The sequence below is a fragment of the Sciurus carolinensis genome, chromosome 2, assembly GCF_902686445.1.
Source record: "Sciurus carolinensis chromosome 2, mSciCar1.2, whole genome shotgun sequence".
Classification (NCBI taxonomy): Eukaryota; Metazoa; Chordata; class Mammalia; order Rodentia; family Sciuridae; genus Sciurus; species Sciurus carolinensis.
Window position 1 is genome coordinate 189,597,295 of NC_062214.1, and position 26,667 is coordinate 189,623,961.

The 26,667-nt window shown below is 36.1% G+C and overlaps 1 protein-coding gene across 1 annotated transcript in view; it reads left to right on the forward strand.

Annotated features, from left to right (window-relative positions):
* Nucleotides 1–26,667, forward strand: part of Unc79 (unc-79 homolog, NALCN channel complex subunit) — a 252,433-nt gene that overhangs the window by 38,605 nt on the left and 187,161 nt on the right. Inside the window, 5 exon segments of the mRNA XM_047541641.1 lie at nt 3,808–4,112; nt 7,421–7,591; nt 16,238–16,330; nt 23,981–24,036; nt 24,801–24,930. Of these exon segments, the coding sequence (XP_047397597.1) occupies nt 3,808–4,112; nt 7,421–7,591; nt 16,238–16,330; nt 23,981–24,036; nt 24,801–24,930 (755 nt within the window).

The following is a 26,667-nucleotide window of genomic DNA, read 5'->3' on the forward strand; positions in this document are numbered from 1 at the left end:
CTTGGTTTGGCTTTTGGGAATACCAGAATCCATTCCGAGTGCATGGAATATTTTGGCTCTCATTGAGATAAGAGAAGAAAGGGTGAGCTGAGCACAAAGTTTTGCCATCTTTCTCGAAGTTGAAGAGTTGTATCTGAGGTAATGTGGCTAATGTTTCAGTTCCCATGTGCTACCTTCCACTGATTCTTCCTGGAGGTTCCCTAAACTCTAGTCTGGAAAGGGAGTCCTGTGTGGTATTTAGCTTGCTATCTATTGTGCCTAGAGTGGTGTTCGGCCCATAGAAGGGGATTAGTAAGCATTTGTTGAATTGAATTGACTTTGATCCAAATTTCGTGCAGTGCTGGAACCTTCTGTGGCATTAACTGAATCCAGCAGTAAACTGAGGTCCTGAGTAAAATTACATCTGAGTGCTGAGTAGTGCTCATTTTAGTTTAGCAGAGACCTAGGTTTGGCAGAGGCACATGGTTTACATACAACTTGAGACTCTAGTTTTTTTGTTTGCTTTTACAGAGGCAACTGTAAAAATCATGTAGTTGTATCCCTTTACTACTATAGAGGATTCTGCTCATTTTATATTAGAAGCATCCTGTGGTCATATTTTAAACATCTAAGGTCTTTAAAGATCCTGCTTTTTACCTGGCAGAACATTATAGGATCCCAGTCTTCTGTTGCAAACATTCTCTTGGAATTCCTTTTCTCAACTCTCTCTTCTAGTGCTGTTCAAGGTGTTAGCATGTAAATGTTTAAAAAAAAAAAAATCATTACATTTGGGGAAAGATGCTTGCTGCTAAATCTTTAGAAAAAATTTTAATATGTTTTTAAATGAGATTCTAGTCTCAGCCCAACAATCTTAATTAAATAGTAATTTCTATTTTTTTTATGAAGAATATATCCCTATATCTATATATCATGGCATAATCAAGTATATTTTGTTTAGAGCATAGATACAACTCAAATGTCAAAATTCACAATTGTAGAGAAAGTTTATTGAACGTATAACTTTCTTTGCTATAAATACCTCGGGGCGATTTCTCCTCTTCCCCCACCCTGCAGAGACCCTCTTCTCTTGCTTACCTTGATCATGGAAGCCTGCTTGAGAAGGGGACCTCAGGAGGAAAAGGGAAGGTGAAAAGTCCACTGCTGGGCCGAACTCTTCTGAGCAGGGCATCTTACTATTCTTTTTGGTTGGGTGTGTAGACTTCTGGGAAAGAATTTTCAGATGGGGAAGATGGTTTGATCTTTCTCAAGTAGACAGTTTGGTTGGGGAAATAAGTTTTTTTTCTCTGAATAAACTTCACAAAACATCATAAAGTCACAATGCATTGTACATTTATTCATGAACCCTTCTTAAGTTTTTCCACAAATGAAAACATTTCCTTACATTGAGACATGATTGTAATTTAAAACTGGTTTCATGGATAACTCATTTTCTGCCATTTTTTCTCAACCTCACCTACTTATTAAACCCAAAAGCAGTAAGTGAGAGCTTTACTGTTTCAATGCTGACATTCTTCCCTCCCTGCATGTAGGAAGCTGTTGTTGCTATCATTTGGGAACCCCACATATACAGGAAGGGAAAAATATCAAAGTAGAGCCTCCAAATTTGATTTGACGAATGCTTGTTAAATTATTTCAAATTTTGGAAAAATAGTAAGGTCTATTCGAAAAAAAAATGTGTTCTATTTCCCCCACCAAGGAGAATTTTGATAAGCACACTTAATTGAACTTAAAAGAAAGTTTAAATATCATTAATTCATAATATTCAGCTATTTTTATTCTCAAAGGCAAGATGTTGCTCTTGTTATATCACTGTTGTAAGATCCACATCTTGTAATTTTGAAAAGAGGCTGATAGTTAGCCAATTTAGGGCTAAAGTTTGAGAAGTAATATACTGACTTATATCCATTGTGATTCAAAAGGAACTTTCAGTGGGATAGGCTCCTACAGGATTAAAATAAATTTTTGGTGACTGGGCTTATCAAGAATATGACACTTAAAGATGGCACTCTTAGGAGTATGTGAGTTATTTGAAAAAAGTATGAAGTCTGATGGAAAATCTGATGGCATTTGTAATAGTATGTGTAGGCAGGCAGTGGTAACTGGAATGTTGATATTATCCTATTGTAAAGTATAAGCTTACAAAATCAAATACATCACACACTAACAAACTAAATTAAATTCCTTTAAAAGCAAAAAAAAAAAAAGACACCAAATTTTAAGTTATTTATTGCTAAGAAGTATTACATAACTATTCTGAAATTATTTTTATTATCAATTGTTTTTCCCTGGACATTGGGTAACAGAAGACAAAGGAAACCGAGGTAAATTAGGCACATGGAAAATAAAAAGCATGTAGCCATTTTTCTTACATTGTAACATTTTTTTGTGCTAAGAATAAATAAAAATTAATGTAAACATGACATAGCAAGCATGCTTGAAACTAACCAATTCTTCACATCACTGTAAAACTATAGATGTGATATATAACTAAAAACTTAGCAATGTTTAATGCACATAGAATAAATGTAAAATAAGGTTATTTTATGTAATGAAACATTTATAAATTGTTATCTGTTTTGACTAACATATAAGTGGATTACAGAAAAGCACATTGTAAGTGCTGAGTGCTGCAGATATTATCATTATAATGTATAGCTATTCTCTTTAATGATAAATAGTATAATTTAAAAAACCTAAACGTTTGGCTAAGCAGTAATTTCTTTTATTTTTAAATTAACAATTTTTCTGCTTTCTTGCTTTAACTAGAAGGTTTTTATTTTAAAATTAAGACTAAAAGAAAAACCATTTTAGAAGTTATTTTATTCCCATTAAACTTTTTTTTTAACTTTCTAAATTATCTTTCCTTTAGTTTTTAGAGAGTTTTGTTGAATAATAACGTAAGTAGAAGTAGTAGCGTGAGATCTTATTGTATGATGTGCAGCTACATGACAGATACTGCTTGCTTAGTCCTTAGAATTTTGAAGGTAATTATTTAATAAGCTAGTGTTTGTATTCATAAAATAAAATGTTTTTTCCCCAACATGCAAAATTAAAAAACACACACACATAAATAACCATTATCATTAGTTCACAAACATATGCTATGGACCATCTACTATATATTATTTTATAGCTTTTCCAATGTAGTTTAGCTAACATTTTAGAAATATGTATTATTTCTAAATTCATATGCCTGTTTAAACTTCATTATCTCAAATGATACTGACAGAATGTCATGAAACAGTATCATAATATACATATAGACATTATTTTGGTGCAATAAACATGTGATTTTTAAGACTTTCTTAATAAACACACATGTTTATTCTTTGCTAAAACATGTTTCTGCAAGTGCCATACCTATATTTTGCAAGTTTCTATTTACTTGGTTCAGATAGTCTTGCTGAAAACTTCTTTTCTCTGAACGCTTCTTGTAATTAGGAATAAGAGCCCTTCCTGATTAGACAAAGCCATTGCTTTTACTTCCAGGAAACCTCTCCTTCACCAAATTGACAAACTGTAAAACATGGGTTTGGCACTGAAACATGCATTTTTATATTTTTGCTCCTTACTAACCAGATAACACATGAGATGCAATGAAACTTCCACAAAGTAAACCTGTGTTATTGGTACCTCTGAGCAAAGCTATGTGACCAGTACTAGATTTGTAGACCTTGTTGTTGTGGCAATTGCATCTTATGTGGGATGTATCTGGTGTTTTATTATTTGTTTTAGAGTGTCATTTCAATGTAATGTGCTGTTCTTTGTGTCTTTGTTGTCTCTTTTTTTTCTTTGTCCCCCCAACAGCATTTTGTCCCGCACAGGGAAGAAGGAAAACCAAGATGCCTCCAATTTGACAGTGCCCATGACCATGTGTCTTTTTCCTGTGCCATTCCCACTCACCCCATCTCTAAGACCGCAGGTCAGTTCCATCAACCCTACTGTTACTCGCTCCCTCCTTTACAGCGTCCTGCGAGATGCTCCTTCAGAACGCGGCCCGCAAAGTCGTGATGCTCAGTTGTCAGACTACCCTTCTTTGGACTACCAAGGCCTCTACGTGACTTTGGTGACTCTCCTGGATCTAGTTCCTTTACTACAGCATGGCCAACACGGTGAGCATTTAATTGAAACCTTTGGAAATGTACATGAATGTTCATGAATATGTATGATGCTGAGCAAGGGGCATGGAGACTTTGTTATTGTTGTAAATCACTTGAAAGAGCTTTGTGTGGGCTACAGCCTTTCTTACAATGAAGCTTAATTATGGTGTTTTCCATTCTATCCTTTTACACTGTTGTACTGCTCAGGGATGCTATCCATTGGGCTGGTGTCGGGGGCAGAGGGGCCAGAGCCCGGAGGAAGACTATAACAAGAGGCTCTCTCTTCTCCCTTGGTCAGCTTATCAAGGGAGGACTCAAATGGGGACTCATGTTGAAATCATGATTGGGGAGCTAAGATTTTAAAACTTGCCCTGAGAATATGTAAACAGTGGAGCTTAAAGAGCAGACTCTACTGACTGATTTTGTGAGTTTTGGGGGCAAGTCACAAACTCTATCTGGGACCCATTTTTCCTGACTCACAAGTCAGAGAATTAGATAAAATGAACTTTCTAAGAACTTCCAAATTTACCCAACAACTGATAATTATTACAAAATGCTGTAATAATGTTACAGTACACAGTGTTAGTGGTACTTTAAATAGAAGCCAGAGAGCATGCTTTCTTTCTTATTGCTTCTCTCTTTCTTTGTGTCTTCAGTGGATTTTATTATCTTGCTTGCTACTAAATTCTTCTTCTAATCCATAAGGTAGTACAGTAATATCTACTGCATACTATCCAATATCTATTTGGGAGAATCAAATGGAAAACCATATAGTAAGAAAAAAGATTTTTGCAGAAACTGTGCTTTAAAATGTTAGTTGTCTTAACCTTAAAATGCTGAATTTGGTCCCTGGAAGTATGATAACCAAAGTTTCACTGTACAGAAAAGCTGGAGTCTTGGGAAACTTGTGGGTAGTGGGAGTTATTTTGTCTTTTAGTTATAGTTATATAATTCTCTTGCCTTTTAGTTATAGTTATATAATTTTCTTAAAAGAATCCTTAATGGTTTATTTAGTATGGTGTGTCCCTGATTAAAAAAGTTTAACATCTACTTTCATAAAGATGATGAAATAATGATTATTGAATTTTTTTATATTTATAATTCTACATTATAGTAAATATAATAAGTTTAGAAGTTTGTAAAGTTGCTTACTGTGTACTTTTGTGGCTGTCTGAAGCCTAGCTGCTTTTACTGTAATCCTTTCCCAGCTTAGAATCTTAGTAAGACTAGTCTGAACATCAGACTGTCAGAGCTTACCATGGTGGTGAGCTAATTACTGCCTCTCCTTTGTGATACCCAGTCCTGAACTCACCATGGACCTGTCTGTTCCTGTCCACTGGGTTTGGGCAGCTGCCTCTATCTTCAAAGTCCCTTGATTAAGATAAATGAATTCAATTTGATAAATTGCAACCCATATAATTGCAATTAATGTGTGAATCGTGACAATTTCAGGGGAGATGATTTATATTTTTGCTTTTATATCTACAAATCTTTTGTGACTTTCCTCTTTATTGTTATCTATAGCATTCTTATTCTGCATATTAGAACTTAGAAGGTGGGAAAATACTTACTAGTTATTCTAGTGAATGGTTCAGAGAAATAAGGCAGTTCTGGTTCTCTGAGTGTGGTCTGAAGAGTCTCAGAATCACCGAGGGAGTTTGGGACATGGGGTTCTTGCATATGAGTCATTGAGGGATGGGTCCTGAGACCTTCCATTTTAGCCAGCTGCCTGTGGATACTACTTTTGCACACTGAGACTGAGAACCCTGCACTGTGCTAGAGGTTGTGTCCTCTCTCTGGATCTAGGGGGCCTGTAGGGAAAAACGGTAGTGCTTTTGTAACATTTCAGCTATTAAGTCTCAGGGGATCTTGGGCAATTGCTTCCTCTCTCCAGATCTCAGTTTCCTTGTATGAAAAATACTCCAGGTGGACTCCCAGACCCCTTTGGGTGCTAATGTTCTGCACTTCAGTTACAGGGTTCAGTGGAAAGTAACTGAGGTTGTCTTTTATGTTAGTCTCAGGTAACTCTTAGTAAAACACATGTAAATTTTCCATTTCATTGATTTGAGCCCAGGGTTGACTGACCCTGGCTCCCCAATGAGCCATGTGGCTATGTTCTCTCCATTGTCTATTGATAGGCCTGCTGAGATGGCAGAGTAATTCTTATGATAATCAGAAATGACATTCAGGATCAAAGTGACACTAAGGAGGTAAATCGCAAAATGGGCAGAATCTAATACTTTACTATCACTATGAATGCAAAAATGATCCATCTTAATTGTCAAATCTTGACTGATGGCCTACATTTTGGGAAGTCCAGAAATGTACATTCAGTGTAATGGGATTCGGTCTACATGTGTTTTAAAGCTAAATAGTTGTGGTTTTACTAACGTCCCCTATTTTTACTTCTTGTGCAGGTAATAATAATAGTAACTATTAACATTAATAGTAACAACTCATATTTGTGGATTGCACATTATGTGCTATGCTAAACTCTTTACATTTATCACATTTAAAACTCCTAACAATCCTAATGAAGTGAGGTAGGTATTGTTACTATCCTCATTGTAAAACTTTGATAAGTTGAGGCACCTAATTCTATGGTGACTGATGAATAACTGCACAGGATCACACAATGCCAGCTTATAACTTCCTTTCTTTGGTGCACACTGAATTTGTTACTCTATGGAGGTTAAAAATTGCCTCATGGGGTTTGGGGGTTATAACTCAGTAGTAGAGCTCTTGCCTAGCACATGTGAGGCACTGGCTTTGGTTCCCAGCACCACCTACAATAAATATATAAAATAAAGATTTAAAAAAATTATCTCATTGCCCAGTATTCCAGATGTGAACCACTGTGGAACAGAAATATCCTGGTGTTATCTCTAGTCCTGCCCTTAACCTTTTAAAAACTTCCAGTGGGCAAATAATCTAAGATCTCTGTGCCTCAGTTATCTTGTGTAAAAATGAATGGAGGTAAGAATGCTGGAGGGATTCAGAAATCATTTTACATTGGAAAGTGCTTTGAATTTATGAGATCAAAAAATGATATGAATACTAAGAATCACTGATTATATGATACTGAGAAAAAGCTCATGTGATATTTATATTTCTTAATATAATCACTCATCAGTCAATTATTGACCAACTCTCATACACATAGCACACTATACTAAGCATTATGTTTCAGAACTCTTGATAGAAAGGAAACAATAGTTACTTATAATTTAGACCAACTCATTAAAACTTAAGATGTAAAATTAGTATATTTTGTTAATGGCAAAATATTCAGTGACTGATTACTCAATTTTGTTTTGTAGATCTTGGACAGTCAATATTTTATACAACTACATGTTTGCTACCCTTTCTCAATGATGATATTCTGAGTACTTTGCCCTACACGATGATCTCAACGTTAGCTACCTTTCCTCCATTTCTGCACAAGGATATTATTGAATATCTTAGCACATCTTTTCTACCAATGGCTATATGTAAGTTCAATCTTACCTAATACTAGCTTATTTTTACGTATTGTACAAATGAAAATTGCTTTTCTGTTAAAGACTCTTTATTTTTAATACTTTAATAGAATCACTGGCTGGGTACATATGCTATGATTTAAATTCAGTCATTTCAGCATTAATATTATGATGAAAATCAAATAAATGAAAAAGAACTATACCTTAAAATTGTTTTATTCACTTAGTTTTATCTTGTAGAATAGTAAGAAAGAACAGGTCAAAGAAAGTCTGTATATCATAATTATAAATTACAACATCTTTTGCCACATTAGAGAAAAGGTGAGAGAGTATTGCTTCCAATGTAGAAATTCTTTCTTTTGCGTTTGAAGGCAGTAGGCTGTTGTGAAAAGAGCAACAGGTAGAGTTGGCACTTGTAGATTTGTCCCAGCTCTGCCCCTAATTTGCTGTGAGTTGGTGGGCAGCTCACATAGTCAAAACCTCTCCCATAGACTAACCCATCAACTTTCCCTCACAGGGGTGTGCGATCATAAAATTAGTCAAAATTTATAAAAACACATTGAAAAAAGCTAAGGAGTCTGTATGCAGGAGTCTGTACAGAACTGATTTTAATTCTTTTCTATTCTTATAGACTTGATTCTGCTGACTTATCAGACATTAGAGCAAAGAGAAAAAACATTGGGTTATGGTCTTTATGATAAAGTTTTTTCTGAAGTATTCTTTTAGGAGATAGATTATGGATTAATCTGTTTCTGCGGGTGATCTGAAAAGATTGTGGTTTTAAGAGTCAAACAGATCTAAATTCAAATCATAGCTCTGCCACTGGCTAGTTGTTTGACCTTAGGCAAGTTGGTTAATCTTTCTGTTTCTTACCTATAAAATGAGAGTAGTAATCACAGTGACTGCAGTAATCATAAGGCTGTTGTGATGATTTAAGATGTTAACCTGGAACATAGAATACTGGTACAATACCTGCTAGCAGTAACTGTTAGTTTACTTCTGTCCTCGCTCAGTTTTTGTTCTATAAAAACAACTTTAGAAACTGTGGTTGTGGACTTAGTGGTAGAGTGCTTGCCTAGCACATGTGAGGTACTGGGTTCCATCCTCAGCACCACATAAAAATAAATAAATAAAATAAAGATATTGTGCCCATCTACAACTAAAAAAAATTAAAAAATAACTTTATTGGTCACATGTAGCTCCTACCAATCATTTTTCACCATTTTAATTTTATGTACTTATGATCTTACAAAGTTGTTGTGCTATATCAACAATTGGTAAATGTCTGCATCATTTGAGCTACATTTGTTTATTTTAAAATCAAGTTTAATTTTAGGTATGGAATTGTAATTTTCTTTTTTTAAAGCAGAGTCTGACTTCTGCCTAAATTCTATAGTAATTTGGAAAGATTAGCAGATTTGTCATATCATTCAAGTAATAGAATATTTGGTCGTTCTCTTTTCTTGGTTCTCTGTAACCTTATGGATAGGTACTTGTTTGTAGATATAGTCTTAAAATTGTATAGTTCTATTTAAAATAAGTAATGTTGAGAGGGGGATGTAGCTCAATGGTGGAGCACATGCCACATGGGTTCAATCCCTAGCACAGCAAAAAAGAAAAAGAAAAAGTAATGGTAGCTGTTAAATATAGGCAGAGAAAGTCTTGCTTTTTTTTGAATCATGGCAGGTGAGACTGTATCTTTCTAATAACTAATCTAATTTACTGTATTCCTACTTTTTAGGAATAAGTTAATAATTTTGGGTGAGACATTGAATATAGCAAGCTTCTGAAGTTATACTTAAAATTGATCAGGTATTTGTAGCTGACCATTCATTTCTTCACACTTGATTTTTAATATGTACTTAATTAGAAATATAGAACCCAGAACACTGACTAACTCCAAGTCAGGTTAGAATCCTTACTCATAAAATTGTGTGAACCTTGGCAACCCAGGAGAACAAAAGTAGCGAGTCAAGTTTACAAAATTTGTGTGAATTTTAGTGTTGATTAGGGGAATAACTAGGTGTTCATTTAAAGGTGTGACAGGTTGTCTCATGTCTCTGGGACTTAATTGTTTTTTTCAACCTTAAAGGAGGGATCTGGGAAAAATCAGTCTCTGAGGTTATTTCTCACTTAATAGTCCTAAGTTAAATCTTATTTTATGTAAAAGGTACATGTCGTCCTCTAACCTAGATGTTGATCTGGTTCATATATTTATTTTATTGTCTGGATTTAGTGTCTTAGTTTTAACTTTGATTCTCATCACCATTCTGGTAGTTGAACATCAGACCATCTTTGTTAGTCTCAAATTTTCAAAAGTAAATTGTAGTACTAACCTTATAGTCTAATTCTGTTACACTGTCAAGGTGTTGCTTTGTGTGCTCATCATTTCACAAAGCAGGATAAAGATAGATGCCAGGGTGGAAGGGACCTGATTCCAGGTTACTCGTGTTAAGGTGAAGTGATGTGAGAATGTGGGGCTGTTTATTGTAGTGACGTTTTTATTTTCTGGTGGTTGTTTCCATATCTAGAAATTCTAAGTAAAACAACACACAACACAGAAGGCTCTAAGTTCTCCCAGAACATTTTAATTTCAGTACTGAAGAGTTAAGATAAAAGTGTTGCCAGCTCCTCCCTCCCTCCCTCCCTCTCTCCTCCTTCCTTCCTTCCTCCCTCTCTCCTCCTTCCTTCCTTCCTTCCTTCCTTCCTTCCTTCCTTCCTTCCTTCCTTCCTTCCTTCCTTCCTTCTCTCCCTCTCTCCTCTCACTCCTTCCTTCCTTCCTCCCTCCCTTCCTTCCTTCTTTCCTTCCTCTCTCCCTTCCTCCCTCTCTCCCTTCCTCCCTCTCTCCTCCTTCCTCCCTCCCTCCCTCCCTCCCTTTCTTCCTCCCTCCCTTTCTTCCTCCCTCCCTCCCTTCCTTCCTTCCTTCTGTTGGAACCCCCAGCCTTCTGCATGCTGGGCAAGTGCTCTATCACTGAACTATACCCCAGGCCCAAATGTTGCATCTTCTGCATTCTTGATAAAGTGATAAAGACTTTAAGACAGAAAGGCTTTTTTGTTTTGTTTTGTTAATCTCTTGATGTGGTGTTCCTAAGGTCAAATGTAAAACACAGACAAATTTTCAGGTGTTAAATGATTTTGTCGTTGTCTGTATCACCTAAATGATGAAGTTCTGAGTTTTGGAGATGAACCTAATGAGATATTATAGCTCCTTCAGATTAAAAGGCCCATATGTATATCACATTTGTCATTCATGCCATTTTTGTTGGTAAACTAGGTGCCGTGCTTTTATTTTTAAATAACTCCTTTTGAAGTTCTGCAGAGCAAACATCAATTTATTTATTATTACATTTCCCATTTATATAACCTTTTCTTTTTAACTCCTTCCATAAATAAAATATATTTGTCTTTATTCCATATGTGTGTAATATGCTTTGTTTATAAAAAAATATTAAAGGAGTTACTAAGAATTGAAAAAATAATTTGCATTTCACTATGGAAACCTCTTTTTCCAATAAAGGATCTGTAATTTGTGAATTGAATTGAAATATGGATGTTTGGAAGATGATGGCTTCCAAGAGAAAAAGCAGAGAAGAGAAAAAAACTGATTCCAAATGTACCTTAATTGATGCAGACAACCCTAATTTAAAGATATTAATAAAGCCAAAGTATTATGTCGGTTCAAGATGCTTCGAGTGTATACTAGTATCCTAGACTGTGCAGTCAAATAAGGTTTCTTTTCCAACTTAGACTTGCTCAAAAGTCAGTTACCCTCAGGAAAAATAAAGGTTTGTTCAAATTTTGCTTTGACTTAAAAGCGATTGTGTGACTTAATTGAATGTCTGGCCAGACTGTTGGCCATGTGTCATTTTTGTTCTATTGCTACTATTGCATAGGATGCATGCTGTTTCCGTGATCTTCCTAAAACTAATATTTTATGGGGAAAAAAATTAAAAACAGCGTGCAAGACATTGATGATGTTTAAATAATTTCTAATATATGCTGTCTATTTTATTAGCTAAAGATTGTTTTTATAAGGTAGGTCTTACTATACTTTAATTGCTTTATTGCTGAATTGTGAGAATGTTTTAGTACTGGCATCCAGAAGGGTTGAATGTAGTCTTTCAGTGTTTGGTAAATCTCTCAACCTCATCAACTTTGGTTCCCTTGTAAAATTGTCAATAATCATAACTTCCTTGACTACATCCCATGATTATTATGAAGAAAATGGGATAACTGTATGGGAATGGCTTTTGAATATTCTATGACTTTGTACAAGTGTATGCATAATGGACCAAAAGGATAGTCAGATAACAGATATGTCAAATCCCTTTACTAATTCTAATATTCCACTGCAATTTCCATGTTGCTCTGAAATTTTATCATCTTAAATATTGCTTGAGGTAGGGGGCCATCCACTAGCAGGGATTAGTTTGTTTTATAATAACAATCATTATCATACCAGATGTTGTACTCTTAGAACATGACAGAACACTTCTGTGTTGATAAACATCCTGCCTCTATGACTTTCCACTAACCTTCACATCTGCAAATATTTTAATGCTACATAGACTTCAGGGTCATATTGTCTTGGTTTTCCCTTTATGTTTCACTGAAATGCCCTTTCGAAAGTGTGGCTATCTTTTGGAGAAACCCTCTCTAATGGAACACAATTAACTCTGCTCACAAGTACAAGTACAGTAGAGACTACTTTTCAATTCAAGTAATGCAGTATGGAGAAGTACAGGAAGTGGCTGTGTTTTGTACACCAGAATGTGTTTCTTCTTCCTAGATGATTCTCTAAGACCTTGGGGTTTACTTCCACATATGTCAACTCAGACCTCTTACCACCATCTTCAATGTGAACCTATCCAATGAACTGATCTTCTGCGTCCCTTTTTAGCTCTCTTGAGGGCTTCTGGTCCTCCTTACTTGTCTCCCTGCTTCCTTTTTTAGCCCTGCTACTGCCTGTTCACTAAAAAGCCAGAACTGTTCTCCAAACATGTAAATCAGATCATGTCACTTCCCTCATCCAAACCATCTATCTTCCTGTCATTCTTACAAACCAATTTCAAAGTCCTTAGTTGTCCCACAAGGCCCTCTGTGACCTGGCCACTGCCTACCCTATTACTTTCATCACTGCCTCTCTGTGTTCCTTCTGCACTGTGCACATCACCCTTTCTGCAGTTTCATAAAGGTACAGAGCTCTTGTGTTTGTTCTGTTTTCTCTTCTGTCTCAAAATCTTTCTTGCAGATGGTCTCCTGATTTGCTCCCTTACTTTCTTTAGGTCTTTGTTCAAGTGCCACATCTTTCTAGATGCCCTTCCTTGCCTTCTAGCTAATGTAACTCCTGGCATTATCTTCTGTCTATTCCCTTGCCCTACTTTATATTTCTTCACTGGTATCTGTTTGCCCTTTTCTCTATGTTGTCTCTGTCCACAGAGCTTCCTGACATGATGGAAATGTTCTATAGAATTCCATGCTGCCCAATACATGAGCAACTGCTTTGTGTCTAGTAAGAATAAAGAACTGAATTTTAAGTTTGATTCAATTTTAATTTAAATAGCCACCAGTGGCTAGTGGCTTCCATATTGGATAACAGCTCTAGTACCTAAGTTCCAGAAGGAACTAAGACTTGTCTACATTCTTTACCACTGTATTCCCAGGGCTCAGAACAATGCCTGGTGCATAGGATGTACTGAGAACAATACTGGTGAATGAATAAATGACTAGAACATTGGCCATGAGTCCAGTGACTTGAACTATAGTCTCAAAAATTAGATCGCAAATAATTTGTTTTCTCTTTTATAAAATGGCTTTTTTTATATACTTACTTTTTTGGGTGACAATCATAAGAGCTGTACATGATAGGAACTATAAAATGCAGAGCATATTAAGAGATTGATACTATGATGGAAGGAGGGGTTGTTAATAATGATTGTACTGGTGGTGCTGGGAAGATAGGGTATAAGACTGAAAACTTGCTTTTCCTGAGCATGGTATTAAGGCAAAATTTTCTTATTTTGGCTATCTTCTTTTGCACATATATTTTTTAACACCCTCTTGAAGAAAAACTGCACATCTGTTACATTATGTCTTTTAAACAAAAGTCAGTAAATGATGCGTACTTTTGTTTGTTTATTAAATTATATTTGCACTTGTTTTGTTCAGTCTAGTAGAAGGCTATGAAATTGCAAGGTACTGTCTGTTTATGTAAGTATTGGAGCCAATTTCCTAGGGCTAGAGCCAGGGGAACACTTTTGACTTTATGGCTGGTCATACTTGAGGAAGAGCATAGATTTGTAGGGGTAACAGGGACATCCAAAGGTCGCTGAGCCATTTGGGCAGTTCTCCAAATAGACTTCACCTAAATCATCGGAGACAGCTGGGCATGTCTCCCATTTTTAAAGGCCTCCAGGCACAGTGACTCTCAACCTCTCTTAACTGTAGTTTTCCTTGTTGAGAAATGCTTGTTATTAAAAAGTTGGAGATGAATTAAAGTGAAAATAATTGAGTCAAAAAGAATGGAGATACATGTGAAGATACAGTCCTTCTTTTGCTTATGTTGGAGACTAGACTTTTTTTTTCTTTAACAAAGGGCACAAAGAATATTGTGCATGCAATTATTCTTCCACCTCTGAGCACCTTTACTGGGCATTTTCTTTCTTATTTTTCATCTCTCTACTAGTACTTCTCAAAAGGAAGCCCATGGCCAGAATGCATCAGAGTCACCTGATGTGCTTATTAATTTGACATGTCATTTCCTGCTTCCCAGACTGACTGTTATAATCTCTAGATATGTGCATCCAGGAAAGTCAATTTGAAAAAGCTCCCTGGCTAAAGTTTTAGAGTAATTATGTCTTGTTCTTTAACATTGGCCCCAAAGTTCTTTTTCCTTAATTAATCATGTTTGATTACTCAACTTTGTTATCTAAGAACTGTGTACCAATATCCATATCTTTTCTAATTATTAATACTTACTTATATTGTATAACCAAACTAATTTATCTACATGAACATTGCCTGCTTGGTGGGTTAGAAACATTCAACTACCAGTGATTGATAACAAACTTTATGGAATTTAACTATGAATTTGCTTTGTTGGTTTGTTTCTGTAAAGCTGTTGTGAAAGCAGCCATCCATCATGGTATTGAAAGTTCTTCGTGTTAAAAAAAATAGAATCGTGTTAAATGTTGTATCCTTTATTATGTGACTGATCTTTTATTAGTGTTTTAATGGTTCTACTATCACATGTTTTATAAAGCTGTCTTATTCTTTTTGGATGTAAATGAGATGTGTTCCCTGTGTATTGTAATTTTATATAAAACAAAGCAGATTTTGAGGTTTTCTGCTTCCTGGTTGTTGCCCATTCATGGTCTTTCATGTGCAGGAAATTGAGAGTTGCCTCTTTGAGAGTTTTTTACTTCCTGCACACTGTTCTGTTCATGCTTGACAATTTACTACATAAACCTAGGAATAAGAGGTGTCTTGTACTTTTGTAGTTATCCCTGAGAAAAGGGGAATCATTTTATATTCAAATCCTAATAAAGGTCTTCTTATTGTGAATTCTGTCTCAATTACTGTGCTTGGGATAATATTGTACCCTTTAGAGACAACACAATACCTCAAGTGACTTCCATCAGTGCTTGTTGTGAATACTTAAAGGAGTTATTTAATATACTCTATTAAGAGAGAATGAAATTTATTATAGTATTTAATATTATCATGAACAAGCCACTTAAAGATATTTTAAAAGCAGTATGTAAGTGGAGATCTTGGTTTTATATATGTAAGAGATTTGGGAAAAAAAAAAAAAACTTTTGCTCTGTGAGTGATACTTGTTGATGTAGGACAAAATGTCCACCAACAGCATTATTCACATATTCAAAAGGTGCTTTATTTCAAACAACTCAGATGGATTTAAAGATGGTAAGTTTTGTAAAACTTAACAAACTAGTGGTTTTCATTGTAAAGAAGGCAATAATGAAAAAGTTACATATGAAGTTTTGAATAAAACATGATTTATGAGCATTGAAAATAATTTTAAAATTAATATTATATTTTATAACATGATTTAGAGTTTCTATGTGTAACTAGCAATGAAAATAATTTAAAAATTAATATTGTATTTTTATAACATATGATTTAGAGTTTCTATATGTAACTTAAGAAGTTACATGTTATACTAACCTTATTTCACCTGCATCTCTAAAAGTTAATACATTCAAGTTGGGTTTTAAAAACTTTTACTTTATTTTTTTCTTAGTGGGACAACCTTCAACATCCCTACTTTATATTTGAGCATGTAAAGGATTCTTTTTTTCCCTTTCTTTCCCATCTAGATTTAAACATGTTGGAAGTAGTGATCACATCTGAGCATGGTTCTGTTAAAGCCATCATGTTGCATTCTGGCATTGTTCCCTCTCATTGGTGACACTCTACGTGTTCGCTATGATGTTGACAACTATTGCATTTGTATATGAGGAAAATTTTATGGGTTTTATTTATGTAAAGTTTCATTGTCTGACTGGGACTTTCTTTTAAGTTCCTTCTTAGTTCCCACGCTCTATGCAGAGTAGCAAGTATATATGCATATATGTCTGTATCTCTTTATCTATCTATGGACTAAATTGTGTCTAATCAAAGAAATTTTGGTTTCAGTGGGTTCCTCCAGGAGAGAAGGTGTTCCTGCCCATGTTAATCTCTCTGCATCCTCCATGCTAATGATTGCAATGCAGTACACATCTAATCCAGGTAAGTGGAAATCTGAGTGTCTCCACTAATTCCAAAACCAATCATTAAGCAAGACATTAAATAAACTATCTAGAATTTTTCATGTGAGAATTCCTCTTTGTGGAATAGACAATTGGAGGTGTGTTAGAAAACAGATTTTTGAATTAAAATAAATTTACCTTACCTATTGCTAAAAGTAGTAGTGAGTTTGCTAACTAGAGGACTTTTTAGAATGTTTGAGGACAAAATTTTAGAACATTGACTTGAAATTGATTGAATATAAATACATAGAAATAGTTCAATTAGAAATATAAAAATATCTAATTCTAACAAGTAAAAATAACTTTGGTTAATGATTTGGTAAATTTGGTCCTCTAATGTCATACCAATGTTCTTGAACACACGCTTTTTACTACATTCTTGATAATTTCCTTTAGACTAAATTATTAAAAGAAGGATTCTTGGGCTGAAGGGTTTGAAAAAATTTCAATATTCTCAGTAGTTGTATTTGAAAGTACTTATCTCATTATGACCTATCATTGAGTATTATCATAAAATTTGTAGAATTGAGTGGATTAAAAAATCTCATTTTGATTTTTATGTCTTAGATTACTAGTGTTGTTGGACAGGTTTTTATATACTTACTCTGTTAGATTTCCATTATCAGTGTAATTGCAGATAAACTTCGGAGAACTGATCTGAAAGGAGCTGACTGTTGGAGTCATTTGCTAAGATATGAACCCAGTTTTTATTTTCATTTAATGTTTATTTGGAAAGTGAGTAAATATCACGGCACTGTTTTAGACCTTCTGTTTAATTAAGTAGAATAATAATTGAGCTTTTGGAGTTTTTAGACTGAAGATGGGAATTGTTTTTTTTTTTTCCCATTTCAAAATCTTAATGTTTCCTAGTCTGGAGTGTTGGCCTTGTCCTTTTTAAATTGAGATGGTTTCTTGCTATTTTTCCCAGGCTGGCCTCCAACTTGAACTGAAATGATCCTCCCATCTCATCCTCCAGAGTACCTGGACATAGGGAGTGTATCAACTTACCCAGCTCTCATCCTTTGCTTTAGTTTGTTTGGGCTGCCATGACAAAAACATCATAAGCTGGGCAGCTCACGTGTAACATTTACTTCTTATTGTTCTGGAGGCTGGGAAGTCCAAGATCAAGGTGCTGGTAGATTTAGTGGTCTGGTGCTTCCAGATTCACAGATGGTCAGGGTTGTTCTCTATTCTCTCATATGGAAGGCGTAAAGGAGCTCTTGCCTCTTTTATAAGGGCACTGACCCCATTAATTCCATTCATAAGGGCTTTATCCTTACCTCCTAAAGGCTTCACCTCCTAATACCATTATATTGGGTGTTAGGATTAACATAAGAGTTTTAGGGGGACACAAATATTCAATCTATGGCATTCTGTCACTGACCCCACCCCAATTTCATGTCTTTCTGACATGCAAAATACATTCCTTCCATTCTGACAACCTCAGAAGTGTCAATTCTTTTTTTACATCAATTCAAATGTCCAAAGTCCAACATCTCATATAAATATCATCTAAATCAGATATAGGTAAGACTTGAGATATGATTTATCCTGAGATGAATTTCCTCCTCAGCTGTGAACCTGTGAAATCAAATAAGTTATATGCTTCTAAAATAAAATGATGGGGACTTGGGGGGGGCAGTTACTTTAGTAATGGAACATTTACCTAGCATGTGAGGGATACTGGGTTCTTTTCTTAGCACTATAAAAACAAAATACAACAGTGAGACAGGTGTCGATAGACATTCCCATCCCAAAGAGAGAAATGTAAAAGAAGAAAGGAGTGATAGGTCCTAAGTAAGGCTAACGACCAACAACATTAAACTTTAGGCTTGAGAAAAATCTTCTTTGACTTGACGCTCTTCCTTCCCAACCCACTTGGCAGGGATCCTGCCCCACAACTTTGCTGCAGGTGCAGCAGGTGGTCCTGCCCCATGGCTTTAGGCAACCTGGCCTGCATGGCTCTCCTGACATTGCCCTAGAAGGAATTTCTGTGGTAATCCTGTTGCCATGCCAGTTTTCTGCCTTGGCCTGCCCAGTCAGGCTGCGTCTGTGCTCATGACTCTCCATTGAAATCTTGGTGGAAGCAACAATGCCCTCACAGCTTTGTTGGGTGTAGCACACGCTATGTTGGGGTCAAAGATGCTTCACTGAGGGGCAGCTGAAGCACAAGGCATCAGAGTGTAGGAACTGGATGTGGCCCACAGTGAGGTGGGACCAGGTGGCAGTTGGAAGTCTCCCAGTGTGGGTGGCCCCTCCATTGAAAACCATTTTGCCCCTGGAGCCCTTGGATTCTAGTCCTGTGGCAGGAGGGGTAGCTCTGATGATTCCTTTTTTCTTTTTCTTTTTTTTTTTCTGGTATCGGGGGTTGAACCCAGGCACACTTAACCACTGAGCCACACACCCAGACCCTCTATTTTAAATTTTGAGACAGGGCCTTGCTAAGTTGCTGAGGTGGGCCTTAAACTTGTGATCCTTCTGCTTCAACCTCCTGAGTTCTGGAACTACAGGTGTGCGCCACTGTGCCAGACTAACTCTGAGGATCCCTAAACTGTCATTCTTCATTGTCTTGGGCAGCAGCTCCTGTCGTTAGTTGCTGTTCATTAGACTGTTTATTAGTCGCTTAATTGTGCCCTTAGTGTTCTCTTCCTAACAGGTTTTCTCATCCTTCCAATACAGATAAGCAGAGAATTTCCCAAATCTTTAACTTTTGTTGCTTTCTTGATTAACAATTTTGTCTTTAAATCATTTCCTTCTTCCGTCAGAAGATGTCAGGCTGTTCTTCAGTATTTCTCTTAAGAAATGTGCTCAGCCAGATATCCAGTTTCATTACTACCTTCCACAAAACACTAGGTCATCAGCATAACTCAGTGAAGTTCTTTGCCACTGTGTAACAGGATGGCCTTTCCTCCAGCTTCCAATAACGTGTTCCTTATTTCTGTCTGACACCTCATCAGTCGCCTTTACTATCCATATTTCTACCAACATTCTGTTCAGGATCACTTAGGCATTCTTTATGAAGACTGAGGCTTTCTCTGTGGCTCTGTTCTTTCTGAGTCCTCAGCAGAACTGCCTTTAAAGGCCTGTTCATAGTAGTGTAGGCTTTTCTAGAAAGTACCTCAAAACTCTTGTAGCTCCTTCTTGTTACTCAGTTACAAAGCTGCTTCTGCATTTTTAGGTGTTTGTTATAGCAACACTGTACTTTTCAGTGCCATTTTTCTGTCTTTCTCTATTTTGGGTGCTGTAACAAAAATACCACAAGCTGGGTGGCTTATGTGCAATAATCGCTTCTCATAGTCTGGAGGCTGGGAAATCCAAGATCAAGGTGCTGGCAAATTTAATGGCCTGGTGAGGATCCACTTCCTTGTTCATAGACAACCATCTTTGTTTATGTCCTCACAAGGCAGAAAGAGCAAGGGAATTCTCTGGACCTCTTTTATAAGGGCACTAATTCCATTCATGAGGGTTCTGCCCTCATGAGCTAATCACCAAAGATTCCCACCTTCTAATACTACCACTAAATTTAACATAAATTTTTGAGGGGGCATATTCAGTCCATAGCATCCTTTAAGTATAAAATGCCTTATGATTATTTATATGAATTTAATTAAAATGTATATTTTGGGGAGAGTTATTTCTCATATCTCACTGTTTATCTTCAAGGACCATCAAAGTATCATTTACATTTAAGATATTTTATGTTCTGAAACAATAACCTTAATTTGAATGTAGTTAATTAAAGTCTTACCATGTAATGAATGATTGTTACTGGTTTATGTATTTAATTTAAAAATAAAGTCTTATGATTAAACTTAGATTCTAATGTTGACAGAGTGGTAAAATCCTGTACTTTGGGGTTAGTTGTATGTGTATTTGCTTCTGAGCTTACCTACAAATGACAGTGCAGTGTGGAGCAAGTTCTTTAACTTTCCCAAGACCATGTGTCCTCATGTATAAGATGGGAATAATTCTTCTTGTAGTACTTTAAAGTGTTGTTTTGATTTTTTTAGTGGGTTAAGTATAGGTAATGTGCTTACTTGGCACAGTGACTGGCACATTATACATAATAAATAGCAATGCAAATTCTATGGTTTGGCATTTTCTTCATGAAATTGAATGTATTGCTGAAAAACTACTGTGATCAGGTGGAGTTATTTATCAGATTATTTCCAGTGTATTTTCATGTGTTCATGGGAAATGCTTATAACCAGGCTGTTTTATACTAGGAATTACATTTCTGACCCCAAACTAATCTTATGATATGGAAAACAGAAAGTGAAGTAGTATCACTGGGGGCACTCTGGGGGACCAAGTATAAGGACATCATTCTATTGTTTAAATTTTTATTGGGAGTAGCAACAAGTGGCAGCTTGTTTCTTGTAGCTGATTATGTGTCAAGGACAGAGCACAGCACTTTTTCAAGTAAGAGACATTCATTGAATAACTTCCATGTACAGGATTCTCTGCTAGAAATGGTGAAAACCACATAGAAATGTAAAATATGACTCTTTGTTTTTTTTTTTTTTTTGTGTGTGTGTGTGTGGTGCTGGGGATTGGACTGAGGGCCTAACACATGCTAGGCAGGTACTCTACCACTGAGTTATGTCCCCAGCCCAAAATATGACTCTTCTTGTGGAACTTATATTTAATTGGGTTGATTAGGCATATTCATATAGCCATTAATTAACCATGTAAAGTTGTGTGTGAAAATACCAAATAAATGCTACAGATAGTGTTAATTAATTGTGGGGAGAACTCCATGAATTGAAATGATTAGGAAAGTCCTCATGCTCCTTGAGCAAAGAAAATATGGACAGAGTTTTGATTGATAAGGTAAATGGGTCATTCTGGGAGGGAAGTAGTTTAAACAGAGGAACTTTCCAGGTCTGTTCAGGGGGCGGTCAGTGGAATACTGCATAGTTTCATGTAGCAGAACATGCAGACACTGTATAAGAGAAAGTGTCCTGGAACATGTGTGCTTAAACACACAGTGGTGTATTAAAGACAAAATTCCATTTCTAGAGTGACTATTCAATAAATTGTCACTAAGTATTGGACACCATGGTTAATGAAACAGAACAGATCCTACCTTCATCTTGTGAAGCATATCACATGGGTGGGGGAGGGGAATATATTAACCAAATAATTATAAAATCAAGGATAAAGTTTCAGTTGTGACAAGTGCTTTAAGTACCTTGTATTATAAGACTCTGTAAAAAGGAATTCTGCTTCTGTTGAGTTCAGGGAGGACTTCTCAGAGGCAGCAAGTTTTGGTCTGAGAATTGAATGATGAGTGGTGTTCAGAAGGCCTGCAGGCTGGGAGTAGGACAGGGGTTCAGGTGGAGGAATCTTGTTGTGTCAAGAGGGAACCTGGCAAGCCAGTGGGACTGAAGGATCAATGTAGATGGAGCTCTGGGGGAGGGCTAGCTGGCCTGAGCTGAGGCTTAGAGAACATTGAGGATGTTGTGGGCTGTGTTAGGCAGGAAGTCCTGTGTTTATGTCATGTCTAATGGGAAGTCATTAAGGGCTTTAAGTAGATGTGTATGTCACTCTGCAATTGAAAATGGAATGAGAAGGAGCCAGATTAGATATAGATGGACTGATAAGGAATTCATTGCATTTGTCCAGGCATGCATGAGAGCTATTTATGAAGTAAAATTGAAGGGACTTGGTGACATATTGGGTATAGTAGGTTTCTGGACTTGCTCTATCTGGACATGGAGGTTCTATTGATTGATAAATGAGGCACCAGAAGAAGATTAGGGGTCTGAGGGAAGAACATGAGATCTTTTTTGGACCTGTTGTGTTCAAGGAACCTTTGAGACATCTCAGAGGAGATGGTAATTAGGCAGTTGTGTTATAGTTCTGGACCTCAGAACAGAATTCTGGACTGGAGATAATGAACTCTGAGCCTACACATGAGTGTCCAATGACCTTCATCCAATTTCATATAGATGGCTTCTATAGGTGTATATGAGTGTGAGATTGCTTGGGGGAGAGTGCAGAATGTTCTATGACAGGCCTTTAGGAACTCCAACAGGAAGTGACCCTGTGGAAGAGTGAAGTTGCCAAGGAGATGGAGAGTAACCTGCTTAACTGACTAACAGACACTTTAAAATACTTGTACAAATATGTAACAGCAAATCCACTATTATGTATAATTATAATGAACCAATTAAAACATGAAAACTGAAATAAAAGCTACAAAACACTTTTGTGGTTTGCTCAGTAGAAAGTCATAAAGTTTAGCTCCACAGTGTCAAGAGCTGAGATGGCATTTTTGTGTTTCCTTAGACTTTCCCTCAAGTTTATGTAATGGCTGCCACAACTGAGGTTATTATTTCCTCACACAACTACATTCAAAAACAAGATCAGTTAGAGTCACTAGAGAAGGGTCTCCTGGTAAGCCTTTTTCTTTTAATAGGAGAGGAAAAAATATGAGAAGTTCCCTAGAAGATTCTCTCATAGGTCCTCCTGGCAAGGATGGAGTCCTGCGACTGCAAGGGGATTTGGAAAACTCTGTGCTTTGGCAGATGGCAAAGAAAAAAGGTTGTTGATAGCAGCGTCCACCACAGGGGATAGAAGAGGGTCATGTCATGAAACCATGAGAAGAGAGTGATTTAAAAAATAGACACTGAATGCTGCTGAGAAGTCAAGTGAGATGGAGATAGAAAAACGCCCACTCAGTTGAATGCCATGGAGGTCATTGTTGATTAAAGTGAAAACAATGGCAGGGTCATGATGGAGGTGGAGGTAGAATAAGGAAGGAATCAGAAAGGCATCTAATGCTGAGCACGGTGGCACATGCCTGTAATCCCAGCCGCTTGGGAGGCTGAGACAGGAGGATTGAGAGCTCAAAGCCAGTCTCAGGAACGGTGAGATGCTAAGCAACTCAGTGACACCTTGTCTCTAAGTAAAATACAAAAAAGGGCTGGGGATGTGGCTCAGTGGTCGAGTGCCCCTGAGTTCAATCTCCGGTACCAAAAAAAGGCATCTAACTAGATGACAGTGTCTTTACTTCTCAAGTGAACAAGGGAAATCAAGGGAGAAAGCCAATATAATTTGATTATATAATTTATATAATATGTAGCTCTCAAAAATTCTTCCATAAGATGGAATTACTGCTCAAGTGATAAAATTCCCATTCTAATCCCATCAGTCTGTCAGTTGCTATCTGTTCAGTTTTGGACAAGATAGTAAACTAAGCCTTATTTTCTGAACTGAAACAGTGGGCGTGAGATAATATGCTAAAGCTAAAGCTCTTAGCCTGATACTTGGTACATAATGAATTCTCAATAAATGTGTGCTTTTATTATGATCCTGTTTCCCCCCATGTAATTCTTGATTGTATTGATACAAGTTTATGTTGTAGAAATATGATTACTAAATACCTTTCTTAATATGTCTAGTAATGATATGTGTATGGTATGTGTCATACTTCTCAAAGACCTTGAGTAAAGCTTGATAAAACCAAGAGATTATGTTATTTTTGAAAATATAAATATATGGAGATAAATAATTAACGATTTAATGATTGGAGTTGGAAGTCTTATTAAAGTAGTTTATGTATCTCAAAGTATGTTTGTTTGGTATTTACATTTCATGTACACATTACATTTTCTTCTTACAGTGTATCATTGTCAGTTACTGGAATGCCTCATGAAATATAAACAAGAAGTCTGGAAAGTAAGTTTGGAGTCAAATTTAAACCCATAGTCACTAAATTAATTTATATAATATAATAAAAATTATTTGCATATTGTATCTGTTACTTAGGTCAAAGTTATTGATGTCTTATTCTTATGTGGCAGTGGATATACTTTTTTCTTTACTAAATAAATTATTTATCATTTAGATGCAAAATGAAAATTTCAGGACAGTGTCTTGACAGATAAAGTAATTAAATGCATCTTGTTCTTAAAATTAGGCAAATATTATATTGCATGACACATATTTTTTCTTAATTTGAAAGGTTGAGAATCTGTCTTCTTCCAAATAGGAGATGTGAATTGTTAAGAAATGTGATTAGGAAAATATTTTTTAAAACAAAAGTTGAATTTTGGGCTGGGGTGTACCTCAGTGGTAGACTGCTTGCCTAGCGTGTGCAAGGCTCTGGGTTCCATCCCCAGCACTGCAAATAAAATAAAGCAAAATTCCTAAAATCTTTCTTTAACATGAATCTAATTTGGGAAAAATTTTTATAAGAGAGTATTTTGAACTCTGCCTGGAGGGATCATTTATAGAAGAATAAATAAATGAACAAATAAATAAATAAAAATAATGCTCTCATGTGGTCTAAACTGTGAAGCACACCTGGATGATGGACTTCAGGGAAGTGACCCACCTCAACCTCTCCACTGGAATTTCCACTGTTCTAGTAAAATTGAATGAACAGCCTTTTATTTTGATTTGATGGTGCTAAGTCAAAATATGCTTCCTGTTTCCTGTAGGACCTTTTGTATGTGATTGCCTATGGGCCTTCACAAGTGAAACCTCCAGCTGTGCAAATGCTTTTCCACTACTGGCCCAATTTAAAACCTCCTGGGGCAATAAGCGAGTACAGGGGGTTGCAGTACACAGGTAAGAAGAGAGGCCTGTGATGCCCCATCTCTATTTCTCCTATGCCACATGTGCCTCACTAATAAAAAAAAAAAATCTTGCTGGATTATATTTACTGTGCCTTTAAACACTGTCATAAATCCTTTCTGAAACTAGGTGGTTTAAAAATAAATTAACTGTCCAGTTGTGGTAGTCCTGGTTACTTGGGAGACTGAGACAAGAGGATCCCTTGAGCCCAGGAATTGGGGGTCAGCCTAGGAAACATAGCAAAATCCCACCTCTTAAAAAAAAATAATTAACTAAAACCAATTTCAAAAGTATTTATGACATCACAGCAAACTGTTGAAGTCCCAATTCTATTTGCTGTATACAACTGGCCTATGATAAAATTAATCGCTTCATAAGCCTGAGTAGTAAGAGTAGTACTGCAAATTCGCTCATCATTTAGCAGAAATCCCAGCTGGCTAATTCTGCTCTGAGATTCTTGGCAGCACTTTCACTGTTTCCAGTTTATTCACTAAATAAAAATTAAGTGATCCTGATAGCGTCATTGGTCAGGAAGAGTCAATAATTGATGAGTCTTGGTAATTAATCATGAAACATAAACATTAATTCTAAATGTAATGATATATCTACCGAAAAGTCTTGTTAAACCACACTCGAGGGCCTACATGGTTATTTATGTTTATGTGTTGTAAAAACAAAAATGGGGAAAACCCTTATGGCAGATGGAATTTTGGAGGCCCCTTCTCAGTCCCCCTCCCCAGCTTAATTGAATACATGTATTTCTGAGAATGGGAGGGTGGGTATTTTTGCAAGGGCAGTCTTTATTCAGGTCATTGTGAGAGTGTATACTAATGTTCTGAGAATTTACTAATTTGTTGGCATCACTCATTTTTACAAAGTTGATTTGAGTTGGTTCTAAGAGGATTTAACTTATTTTAGGTGTCTGATTTATATTATTGATGAAAGATTTAAAGCCAAGTGTTAAGAGTTATTCATGCCTACCTTATTCTACCTAGAATAATAGGTGGGTACAATAATAACAAACCAATTAAGGTAAATAATAAGTAAAGTTTTTAAAGTTGGAAATTGGCATCATTGGTGTTTTATATCATCAACAGAGAATGTTTCAGTATTGCTAACCATATAATTTGAATATAAAATAAAAAATCATGGGCTGGGGTTATAGCTTAGTGTTAGATTGCTTGCCTAGCCCGGTTAGGCACTGGGTTTGATCCTCGTCACCACATAAAAAACAAATAAATTAAAAAAAAATGTTAAATTCTTTTTAAAAAAATCAGCAAACATGTTGAACACATTAATAGAATAGAAGGTGAAACTATTGAAATATTAGACACCAACCCTTTTTCATTAGGTCCCTGAAATAAACACTTGTGTGATGTTTGAATGGGTAATCAACATCAAATGAAATTTATTTATTTTTGATAAATATTTGATGAGTAGCTACTATGTTCCAGACACTATCCTTTTTGTTGTTGATACAGGAACCACCTCAAAACCAGTCCTCATGGAGCTTAATACAATCTAGATATGAATCATTCATTTTATTCAACACATGTTTTTGTGGTACCCACTATTAGTCAGGCATTATTCTGGGTACTGATGGTAAAGCAGTGAACAAAACAGACTAAAATCATTAATATCTTGGAGCTTACAGCAGGTTGTGGGGGAAAGACCTGGGTACTGCCTAGCAGCCTAGTAAGTGCTAAGGTAGAGCGAATACAGAGAGCTGTG